Raw genomic sequence first — 12,501 nt, forward strand, 5'->3', positions numbered from 1 at the left:
ATAGCTTCTGCTGCTCCTGCTTCAGCCACCTCCAGCCAACATTCCTCCCTGCCAAGACAGACTGCAATTCTCCTGGAACCGTAAGCTCAAATAAACTCTTCCTTCTATAAATTGCTTTGGTCAGTGTTTCTATCACAGCAACAGAAAAGTAACTAATACAATGTCCTTTTATTCTTATAGCAAATAACTTTTATTAAAAAATGACAGGTCACCATTACCTTAAATTTTTATTTCAACTCCAAAAATAGGACTTTGCACACAACAGCAAATACGCTGCTTTTATGGTGATTATGCAAATATAACTCAGTTGCCTATGTGTACTCTGTCAAATTGCTGCCTATGGTATGCCAAAATTGAAAAAAAAAAATAAAGGAAAAATATCCCTTTACATTTTTAGTTATAACTTTTTAAGAATGTCCAAGAGAAAATATACCAATATATAATGCTATTTACTAAAAGGAGGAAAAAACAAAGAGAAATTCTCTTCATGGCCTTTCATTCATTTCATCAATTAGGACACATAAGGCAGCATCTTTCTCTATAATCTGGTCCCTCCTGTGACCTGAATTTTCTCTTTGTTGTTCACTCTGTCCAGGACAGTTGCCACTATCCTCAGCATCCATTGGCTCAGTTTTTACTCTCATTCCCGCTTCTGAATGGGGCAAATCATCAGGCAAAGAGGCCAAGCAATTTTGAATCATTTCAATGACTCGTTCCAGATGCTTCTGAAACCTCTCAGCTGTTTCAAGACGTTGACGTTTCTGGACCTCCATCATGACCCTCAAGGTCTCTCTTGCTTGGTGGGGTCGATATTCATTTATGAGATGATGTACGTGGACAAAGAGCAGTTTAAGATCCTCTAGCTTCTCTTCTCGTTTTATACTCCCAGGGCTCCTGATTAAGATATCTAAAAGGTCCAAGAAATTAATCAGTATAGACATATTGAGTTTTCTCAGTTCCTTCTTGTGATCAAATTGCATAGGATGAAGCCGTTCAATGCCCTGACTTTCCAAAGGGCGGATGATAAGATCATCACATTGGAACTGGTTGCCAAACATCATGTAACTGTCTTTAATTGGAGGGGGCGGCTTGGGAGCTAAGCCTTCCTGAATATTTTCATCTGTATATTCCTTGATGTACTGCATTGGAGGTGGTGGAAGTGCACTCACTTGCTGTGGCTCCCCCATTGTGGACGACCAAGAACCTAGAGATTCAGAGCAACAAGGATTCAGAGCAGAGCTATAAACAAACCCTTCCTATTAGCTACTGCAGGGCATCCCTTCATCTGCCTCCTTAGTCTCTAACATTTACAACAGGGAATAGCTTCCAATTCTTTTCTAAGTAAACACTGTTACCAACCATCCACATATTTTCTTTTATCTTATTTTTGCTTTTGAGACAGGGTCTCCCTGTAGCCCCCAGCTGTCCTGGAACTCTCTATGTAGACCAGGCTGACCCTGGAACTATGTAGACCAGGTCAACCTCAAACTCACAGAGATCCACCTGACTCTGCCTCCTGAGTGCTGGGATTGATTATAAGGCATGCACCACCATGCCCGGCTTCCTTTATTATCTTAATTCTTTCATCAGCATTTTTTTTTAAAGTTACATCTTTTCATCTGTAAAGAAAATCTGAGGGAACCAGGAAGCAGGGGGAAGCCCTGTATCAGTTGGGAATCTGCTGAGGCATAAGAAAGAGGGCCTTCAGATGGGCATATAGTGTCCTGTTTTTGCTTTGTGCCTAGGACCTCCTGTTGCTGGCACCACAGCAAAGCCATCCAGGAAAACCACCCCATTTCAGCAGGAGGGAACCCACCATCACAATGATGTGGATATGGTACATCTTCTAGAACAGTGATGGAAAGATGATGGCATAGAAAAATAGAAAAAGATCACCTAGAGCACAAGACACCCTCAACACCTGTCAATTTCTAAAAGATGGACTTGAGTAAAGCATATTGAAAATGACAAGGAGGGGGCTCTCGTGTTTCTCACTGTGTCACACAGCCTCACTGTGAAGGAGAAAATCACCAGCTTGTGCCAGGGAAGCCCATTCATCACCAACTACAATATTCAAAAGTTCACTGTGGGATCAGACCACATCATCTTCATGCTTCCCGAAAGGAGGTATGCCTCGGAGAGCAAGAACTTTTGAATTAGTCAAGACTTCTAAAGGGACAGGTGACCCTCACAAAGGAGGAGGAGGCAAAGAGAAAACAAAGCAAAGCAAGAGAAATGGGTAGCTGCGTGTGGCAGGGAAGGAGAGCTTCTCACCAAGTCTGTAAGATGGGGCAGGGAGTACAGAAGATGTACACCTGGGACTTGTCTTCTAGAAAGGGTCTACCATAGGTCCAGTTTGTGACAGCACCACTGTTATGACTACAAAGGTTTCTAGTGTGAAGGCAAGTTTTGTAACTGATAGTGGACACTGGCAAGTTTATGTTTACTGTAGAGTCACCTTTCATGGAAACCTGATTGTTGCTTTTACCAACTTAAATCTGCTGAGTCACTGACTCCCCAAATAACACTTTACTGTACCTGCTCTGGTCCCATGGCTTGCTGTGTCCCTGCTCTTAAGTTTCTATTAACCAAAAAGGCTATAGGCTCTCATCAGGTAAGCCTGTCAAACTTGTGCTCTAAGTGAACCAGACTGTTAATGGTGAAGGCATCATTTTCACTACAGCAAAGGAAAAAGAAGAAAATCTGAATCTGGGAGGGAGACATGGTGATGGGTCTTGGAGAAACTGGAAGGGAGTGGGGGACTGGGTGTGATCAAAACACAATGTATAGGGGCTGGAGAGATGGCTCAGGGGTTAAGAGCACTGGTTGTTCTTGCAGAAGACCTGGGTTCGAATCCCAGCACCCACATGGCAGCTAACAACTGTCCGTAACTCCAGTCCCAGGAGATCCAACACCCTCTTTTGACCTCCACGTGCACTGCATGACACAGGTGCACTTACCTACATGCAATAAACACATAAAATAAAATAAAATAAAATTTTAAAAAAAAGAAAAAAGAACTAAAAAAAAAGTCCAGGATGAGGTGCATCGAGAATCTCTAAGTTAGAAGGCAGTAGGCCCCTCCCTAGCTGGCAGCCAGCACCTACTTATCTAGGTGTTCTCAGTTTATCCAAGGGCTGAAAATTTAAGGCAGTGTGAGTGCAAAAAAAAAGGAGGAAATCTCAAGTCCTCCTTTAGATAAGGTTTTGCATCTTGAACCAATTAAGATGGGGATATTGAGGAGGGGCAATACTAGACAGTGGGAAGATTATACCTCCCTGAAGAACTCAGCCAATGAAAACTAAAGAGGGGCAGAGAAATGTGATATAAAAACCACTGTTCTGTGCTAGACTGGCGCACCAGCCACTTTTACCTTTTGTCTAGGCTAATGCTCAACTTCTACAGAAAAAGAGTAAATCATCTGACTTTTACTACTCTGAGTCTCCAGTAATGTTATTATAAAGGGTCCTTGTTTCTCACAATAGTTAGAAAGTGTCACTGTTAAAGAATGATGCAAAGTTCCTGGGCATGGTGGTGGACACCTTTAATCCCAGCACTCAGTAGGCAGAGGCAGGCCGATCTCTGTCAGTTCAAGGCCAGCCTGGTCTACATAGTGAGTTCCAGGACAGTTGGAGCTACAGGGAGACCCTGTCTCAAAAAGATTAAAAAAAAAAGAATGGTGCAAAGTAAGAACTATATCCTTACAGCCAAAAGAGTTTGTTTTGGTCTTTTGAGACAAAACTCGATATGGAGACTAGGCTGGCCTTGAACTTAAGAGATCTGCCTGCCTCTACCTCCCAAGTGCTGGCACTATGCCCAACCCATTTCTCTACTCTTATCACAGCCAAGCTATACATGCTGTCTACCAGTCTTATATCACAAATCCTTCTGCTTTTTATTATACACTGAGTGCTAACATCAGCACTTAAGACTAAATTTTTTTTAAAAACATCTATTTTTTTCGAGATGGGAGTGGTGGCGCACACCTTTAATCCCGGCACTCGGTAGACACAGGCAGGTGGATCTCTGTGAGTTCGAGGCCAGCCTTTACATAGTGAGTTCCAGGCCAACTGGGGCTACTAGTCTCAAGAAGACTCCCCCGCCAAAAAAAATTTTCATTATTTTTATTTTATGTGCATGAGTGTATTGCCTGCATGTATGTTAAGTGTGCCTGTGCTGTGCAATGCCCAGAGGCCAGAAGAGGGTGTCGGATCCGATGGAACTGGAGTTATAGACAGTTGTTAGCCACCATGTGGGTGCTGGGAACCAATCCGGGTCCTCTATTAAAGAGCAGCCAGTGTTCTTAACTACTGGATCATCTCTCCAGTCCCTAAAATTAAATACTTTGACAAAATCAACATTGCTATATTTTAGATTCCTCGTATTAAAGATTTTTGGAAGAAGCCATATTTTAGTTCATGGTACACTTTTGTATGAACACATTAACTTTTCTATTTGAATTTCAAATCTAAAATCAAACCCTATAACCTCTATGGTCACGATAACCTCTACTTCTCTTAAGTGCAAGAATACTACCCAACCAGAGAATTCCTGAGCACTTTTTCATAATTATCTGTTTCAAGATGCAGCACCCTCCAACATCAAGTGGGGCAAGTAACATGCTGGTAACAGTACTATTTTTGGCACCTGTGAAGTATGTGGGGCCATGGTACAGCTCTTGGTTTCATTCACCAAACCTCTGGGTGCACAGGATGGAGCTGAAAGTCAAAGGGGACAGCAGCCAGACGCCTGAGTCACTACATTAGCACATCAACACAGGCCATTACTTTACCAGCCTTCCCTGCAGTCATCATTTTGTCATTCTCCATCTAGCTTTAATGCTTTCACTCCAGCAAAACTGTTTATCAGTCATCCACAATCACATCACCACATCCCAAAGGGCATCTTTCTACCCTAATCTTTCAGCTGGGTTTTCTTCCTTCTTTATATACTACATTCTCGAGACCCTGTCTTAGCTTCTCTCATTCCAGCATCTTATTTGTTACTGTTTTTGACAAGCTCTCCCTAGCCCCAGACTGGAACTTGCTATGTAGAACTGCCTCTCCCTCCTCAGTGCTGGATCAAAGGTGGCCTCCGGGTCAGTGTCATTCCAAAATTCTTGTCTTCCTCCCCCTCACTAGCCACTGCTTTCCACCAGCCTCTCCTCATGTTGACAAGAGCATGCCTCTGAGCCTTCTTCAGCTAGCAGGGTCTCAATGTCAAACTCTATCATTCCACAGATGCTAGCATCCCCTATGTGGAAGGTTCTGGAGTCAAGCAGGGATTTCATTCTTAGTTTCTTCAGAGTGGGTTACCCCAGTTTCAGAGGTAGGCCCACAGCAAAAAATGCATCTGAGATGGAGTTCCTTTTACTTTAATATATGAAAGTAGAAGACATCTTAAGACTGCAGCATTCTCTTAGGGGCTAAGAGTCCTACCCAGGAAGACATGAGGAAATTCTCAAGCACAACTGACAGACTAGTAATTACATACACGTGGAATTTGATTTGCTCTAATCACAGTTTTAAAGGCTGGTATTCTCTGAACCAATTCCACATTCAAAAATCTACCTAGGAGAGCAACAGTGATGCATGCCTTTAATCCCAACACTCAGGAGGGTAGAGGCAGGCAGATCTCTGAGTTCAAGGCCAGCCTGGTCTACATGGTGAGCTCCAGGCTACCCAGTTATAAACAATCCTATAAAAATACAGCCCAAATACAAGCACAAAGACATATACAAGGATGTTTAATGGAGCACTGCTTGAGAAGAGAAGGAAATGTTGGGTGTCATTTATCCTTTCATCAGTAAGAGCTAGATAAAATATATCTACAAATACAAGATGGCCCCTAAGAAAACATGTTTGGAGTTGTTTATAAACATGTGTCATTTCAAATTATTTCAATTTTCCAAGCTTCATTTAGTTGTAGTTACAACTTTTCAAACTCTGACATACCTTCACTCACAGGAAAGCTGAGAGGGCACTTCAGTCTTCAGTCAGATTTTCCAAATGTTAACATTTTCGCTCATCCGCTTGTTTTCTCATCCCTTTACTCCTAAATAATCACAGCGTCTACCTAAAAGAAGAAGGACTTCTTACAGCCACAGCAAGACAACCCACACGGACCATACTTAAAAATCAAACCTTTCATCTCCAGCCTCCAGGTTGGGAGTCCCGCTTCCTTCACCACGCCCAGCACTAACTAGACTTGCCATTTTTCATAGGCCAAGGACATGATGACCATTAGTCGGAACCGGAACCAAGTACGTGATAACCATTAGTCCCAACCAAGTATGTGATGACCATAGCTTTTACCGTTCCCTTTTATAACAATTCTACAGTAACTATCACCAATTTCATTTTAGAGATGAGGCTCCCAATTTGCAGTGTGAAAAACTGTTTGAAATTAAATTACGTAGTTCAACAGAGTTTATTTTGGGGGAGGGGCGTCTTTTTGAGACAGGGTCCCTTGTAGCCCCAGCGGTCCTGGAACTCACGATGTAGACCACGCTGGCCTCGATCTCAGGGATCCTCCTGCCTCCCGAGGGCTGGGATTAAAGTCGCGCACCCGGCTCCAACAGGAATTCTTAATCCGGGTTCTTTGACTCCAAAGAGGAACTCCTCGTATGATGCTACCCCCCACCAGATGAAGAGGAGCGGGGCGTACTACAGAACCGCCACTCATCTTATTTTTACTAAAACCGGCGGCAAGCACTGTACTTCCCAGACTCTCACTTTCAAGCGCTTTCGGGGGAAAGGCACAAGGTCCTCCGAGGCTGGCACCTTGGAGACTCGACCGTGTCTACGGGGACCCTCCAGAAGAATCGGTACAGGCTGGGGTCCTCTCTGCTCCCCACCTCGCCCCATCACACGTCTGGCTAAGGCCAGGTGAAAAGCCCGCGGCGTGGGGACTAGCACTCGGGCCTGCCAACCTCCCGTCCGGCTCGTCCCGCGCAGAGCCCCCAGCGGGCCGCTCCCGCACCTTCGGCCGGCCGCGCGCTCCAGGCCTCCGGGAGACTCCGCCAAGGACGTGAGGAAGCGCGCGAGCACCGGGACGCCGATCCACTGAGGCGGAAAGTAGACACGACCGCTACGCACGCTCGCCGCCGCAGCCAGCTCTCTTCCGCCAAAGCTTTTCCGGTAGCGGCTTGCCTTAGCGGCTTCGAAGCCCGACTTCCGGTTCCCTCCCCGGACGAAGCCTCTGGTGCTAGCTTTTGATTGGCTATCACTGCTGTCCTTTAACCGAGTCCCGCCTTAAGGACATTGCGCCTGCGCGCATCCCACGCTCCCGCTTTTCCAGCGTTGTGGTTCCAGGGGCGTTCTCTGCTTGGGCAGCTCAGGTCCTGAGTGTTTTTGTTCGTACTTTGTCAGTTCAAGTAGTATCTAGTAATTCCATTCGTCGCCGCTTCCACTTTTAATTGGAAAGCTTACAAGTAAACAAGGGATCTTGTGAAAGTCAGAAAATATGGATAGGCAGTACATTTTTAAGTTATATCAACACTAACCTCGCCATCAACAATGTTTGAAAAATAAGGTTGAACTCTTTATAACATATATGTAGGAATATTTGTGAACATGATCGGTAATAACATTCTGACTCCATTTCTTCCATATCTTTTCACTTTTATTTTTACCTAGGAATTCAGAGATGTCTATTATAATGTTTTCAGGCTCCAAATTGCCAAGTTTGAAAAAAAAAAAAAAGAAATATAGTTTTTAAATATTGAGACAATTTCATTATGTGGCACAGGCTGGCCTCAGACTTCCCATATTCAGCCTCAGGAATGCTTGGAATCCAGGAATGCCCCACCAGACCCAGCAATTAAATGTTCATTTTGGAGGTTATTTTTACAAGAATTGTAACAAGTTTCTAAATTCCTGGGAGGCTTGGGAAAGCATGCTGCACGTAACTAGTAAGATAAAAAGAATGTTATTCTGATAAAAGTTCTCAGCTTTGCCTCTTTAAAAATAAGATTTACTCTCTGCTCAAATACATGGAGAATTCCAGACAAACAAAAGTACAGTGCAGTCTGCTACCCCCAACTTTATCAGTTATCAGCTTATAAACAGCCTTTCATCTCTATTTCAACATCTGTCTCTGAAAGGTAAGAACTCTTTATTTTTTCAAATATGCGTGAAATTACTGTCTTATTTAAAGATATGGTAATAGGCCTGAGGACCTAGTTTAGTTGGTAGGGTGCTGGCCTAGAATACATTGAAACCCTGGGTCCTGTTCCCAGCACTGCATGATGGGACAGGCTTATAAGCCCAGCACTTGAGATGTCAAAGGAGGAGGGTCCAAAGTTTGAGGTCACCCTCACCTAATTGTTCAAAGTTACCTTAGGTTATACAAGACCTTGTCTCAAAAGAAAAGACCTTTTTAAAGATAAGTTAATAATTCCTAATCATCACCTACTAGATCAGTATTTGGATTCTAATTGTCTCAAGTTCCAATTAAGATCTGCCCCCCCCCCGTCTTTTTTTGAGGTTGTTTGGTTTTGGTTTTGAGACAGGATCTCACTAAGTAGCTCTGGCTGGCGTGGGACTCACCATGTAGACCAGGCTGGCCTCAAACTCAGAGAGATCCACCTGCCTCTGCCTCCTGAGTGCTGAGACTAAAATCATGTGACACCAAGCGTACATAGATCTTTGTGACCTTTTAATTGCCTTTTCATCTTTGCATTCCGCCCTTCCATTTCAGTTTTTCCCCACGTAAACTTTTTTGTTGAAGAAATCCATCCACTTTGGGGCATGCCTGAGTCAAGTTTTCCTCCTAACTGCTGACACCACCATGTTCTATAGGAAGCTTCCGATATGATTTCCCATCCTCACTGTATTCCTTTTGTCAGCGCCCTTTGGCACAGTTGATCATTTCGACAGCTTGGGACCCAAACCTCTTCTCAGTCAGAAACCTTCCACATGGCAACATGTAGGAGGATTCATGTGGACCCTGGAGCCCCATCTCTACACTTCTGGCCCTGTAGAAAACATCTATGTGCTGGGCATGGTAGCGAACGGCTTTAATCCCAGGACTGGGGAGGCAGAGGCAGGCAGATCCCTGTGTGTGAATTTGCGGCCGGCCTGGTCTACACAGTGAGTTCCAGGTCAGCTGGGACTACACAGAGACCCTATCTCAAAAAGACAGAAAAAAAAAAAAGAAAGAAAGAAGAAAGAGAAAAGAGAGAAAAGAAACCATCTATACCCACTACCACTATACCCAGCTATACTTCTTTACCAGTACTCCCAGTACTCCACTGGAACCACCATATCCACTTTTTAAATTAGTTTTATTTTAAAATGTTTCAAACCTGAGTCATTTTTGCCATTCCCACGGCTGTCATCGTAGTCTCTGCCGCCATTCTTTCGCATCTTTCTCATTCTGCATTAGCACCAGTGTGAATGAACTTTAAGAACAAGTCGCAACAACCCAGACCCTTTACAGCAGGTGGGAGGAGAGGCAGCTCGCGTTGCCCAACACATTTTTACCAGCAGGGGGCAGAAGTAACCCTGGCATTTGGGAGCGAAGGCACCGCCCCCCCCCCAATTTAGATTTTCTTAACAGGAAGATTTGTGTCCCACATATATGGGTCCAGCTGAGAGGGACATTGCCAGTTATTTCTTGCAGGATGAAAAACAAAAAGGCAGGTAAGTCCATTTGGATTATTTACAGTAGCCATTTCTGTTAAAGTACATTATTTACATTATTATGTGTCATTTCACCAAAGAAAAATAGCCATGCCTTTGTCATAACTTTGTAAGATCTTTGCAAAATTTAGCAAGTTTATTGGTTGATTTCTTAATCAATTTGCTCCAAACTTCCAAAAGAATCTGGGCTATATCCAGTCCACTTAAAGTCCCTGTATAAGGTCCATGTCAAGTGTAACTTCTCTAAAACTTTTCTCCAAGTTTACCCAAATAAGTTACCTTTTTGTTTGCTTACATGTGTATGTATGGCGTATATGTGTGTGAATGTATGCATGTTTGTGTGCATGTGTGTGCACACCCACCTGTGCAGGCCAGAGGTGGATGTCTGGTGTCTTCACTATTGCTGCCCCCTTAGTTTTTGAGACAAGATCTAACTAAACCTTCAGCTAGACTGGCTGGCCAGCTAACCCCAGGACCTGCTTGCCTCTGACCCCTTTCCCCGGCTCAAGTTTCACACACATTCTGCCACACCTGGCTTTTACATGGGTCCTGGGCATGGGAACTCAGATATTCATGCTTGCACAGGGAAACACTACCCACTTAGCCATCTCCCAAGCCCCCTACAAGTTACTTTCATATCCACCCATAGCCTCTTTTTACCTCAATTTAATTTTTTAATGTTTTATTAGACTATGTTAAATGTGAAAAATGAAGCAGATAGCATACTTTGATAATATTGAGCACCTGGTTACTTTCTCTTATATCTTATAGTTCGTCTTTTAATATCATGTCCTTTTCTCCCTAGAAGCCACATATGAGAGAAAACACAGGATTTTGTCGTGGGTCCTGAAGTGCATAAGAAGGAGAAAGCTACTTGAGCACACGTACCAACCATCCTCTTCTTCCAGGCTGTGAATGCAACATGACCAGCTACTTCAAGCTTCTGCCTCCTTGGCTTCCCAGCATGATGGAGTGCTAGAACTGTGAGCCAAAATCAACTCTTTCTTCCTTTAGTTACTTTGTCAGGTGTTTTATCACAGCAATGATGCAGGTAACTAATACACGGAGAAAATCATATCAGAGCCTGAGGGTCTTGCTTCCATTGGAGGTTTCACAAGGGTGGGACACTCCTGTTAGACAAGGCAGATGTGTTTCAGACAGTGGAGTATATGGGATACACCATCTACCATGACTCCTCTAGTCTTGTCAAGAATGAATAGTCTGTTCCAGGCCAGCTGGGGCTACAGAAAGACCCTGTCTCAAAAAGACAAAAAAAAAAAAAGAATGAATAGTCTGAGGGGTATAGGAATGTCCTATAGTGCAGTCCTTTGCAGTGCAGTGTCCATAGTCTTACGCTGTTGTCATAGGGATGGATGACTGAGAATGGGCCTTCAGGTACTCCCCCCTCCCCCAGAGCTGTGCTTACTTAGAGCCTACTTATCAGTTTGGGGTTTTTAATCACACCTATTCTGTGAGTTAAAGTATTCACTGATGTTTGAGAAGTGGTGAGTTGTATAGAGGGCAGTGTAGACTCTTATCTGGGTTTGAAGTGTAGCTCAGCCAAAGTATCTGCACTATACACTTAAGTGTCAGTGCCTAATCCCAAGCATTATGTCAGGGGGAAAGCAGAAGTAACAGCAACAAACGGCAGTGACCCCAATGCAGAAATGAAGGAAGAACCAAGTCCTAACTACAACATCCACGACTCCATAACAGTAACAAGAATGATAGCAGCAGAAATTACATAAATTTTAAAGTTTTAAAAGATGATGAAAAAGAAAAACATCGAGAGGAAATTAAGGAGGGCAATGGAAAGCAGCAGTAAAGTTAGAGAAAGAAGGAAAGTGTTAGCTGTTAGAAGAAAAAGTAATAGCAAAAAAATCATAAAAGAATAGTTTAAAAGTAAGTGTGCTTTAGCCTGGTGTGGTGGTGCACGCCATTAATCCTGGCACTCAGAGGCTGAGGCAAGTGAATCTCTGTGAGATCGAGACCAGCCTGGTCTACATAGTGAATTCCAGGTCAACTGGGCTACAGGGAGACTCAAAAAGACAAAAAAAAAAAAAAAAGTAAATATGCCTTTAAACAGAGGAAAAAATATACATGTATATATACATATACTCACAAATCAATCAACAAATAAAAAAGGGGAGTTGTGGGGGTGGCGGGCCTGTGAGTTTGATCCCTGGAACATACGTGGTAGAAGACAGGGAACTCATACAAGTTGACCTCTGGCCTCTGCAGGCATGTCATCACATGCACCCCTGTGCACAACACACACACACACACACACACACACACCCCACATATACAAACAAAACAATTTTTTTTTCTTTTGAGACAGGGGCTTCCTATAGCCCCTGCTGTCCTGGCACTGGCTATGTAGACCAGGCTGACCTTGATCTCACAGAGAGCCACCTGCCTCTGCCTCCTGAGTGCTGGGATTAAAAATGTATGCCACCACACCTGGCACTTTAAATTTTTTTAGAAAGTCCTACAGACAGACTTGGAAGCATTCTCTTCTGGGTGGTCATGCAAGCTAGAGTGCTAGCCACTGCCTCTGCCAGCCTGCACTTCTCTGTGTCTTCTTGGCTCTTGGAAAGAGCTGAAGGATGGTCACACCTTTCTTCTTTCTGTGTTGCTTGCCATATGGCCAGTGGAAGCTGTTTGGATCTGATGCTTGTTGGAATGTTTTCTCAGTTTGCATGCTTCTAGTATAAGGAAGGTGCCATGAACCATGTTTCCCCCTAGAGCTTACTCTGGACTGAGTAGCTCCATGTGCCCCCAGGGTTGGGCTGGCACAGGCTTTGCCATGGGTCTACGTCTCAGGAGCCTCCATGAAGATCACATGGAGGACAAC

General features: G+C 43.8%; 1 protein-coding gene across 4 annotated transcripts; it reads right to left on the reverse strand.

Moving 5' to 3' along the window:
• Positions 1–166: 166 nt before the first annotated feature.
• Positions 167–7,172, reverse strand: Med7 (mediator complex subunit 7). 4 transcript variants are annotated; one of them, XM_008847378.2, is made up of 3 exons: positions 6,982–7,172; positions 5,955–6,075; positions 167–1,204 (listed from the first exon to the last, which is right to left on the reverse strand). In XM_008847378.2, exon 3 carries the CDS (start codon positions 1,185–1,187, stop codon positions 486–488), a length of 702 nt encoding a protein of 233 aa, XP_008845600.1. In that variant the 5' UTR covers positions 1,188–1,204; positions 5,955–6,075; positions 6,982–7,172; the 3' UTR covers positions 167–485. The 4 variants fall into 4 exon arrangements, with proteins under 4 accessions (XP_008845600.1, XP_008845601.1, XP_029426407.1 ...); XM_008847379.3 differs by having other exon boundaries at positions 6,932–7,172; XM_029570547.1 differs by lacking the exon at positions 6,982–7,172 and adding an exon at positions 6,783–6,910.
• Between the last annotated feature and the right edge of the window lie 5,329 nt (positions 7,173–12,501).

Source organism: Nannospalax galili, unplaced genomic scaffold (genome assembly GCF_000622305.1).
Source record: "Nannospalax galili isolate Female #2095 unplaced genomic scaffold, S.galili_v1.0 scaffold983, whole genome shotgun sequence".
Classification (NCBI taxonomy): Eukaryota; Metazoa; Chordata; class Mammalia; order Rodentia; family Spalacidae; genus Nannospalax; species Nannospalax galili.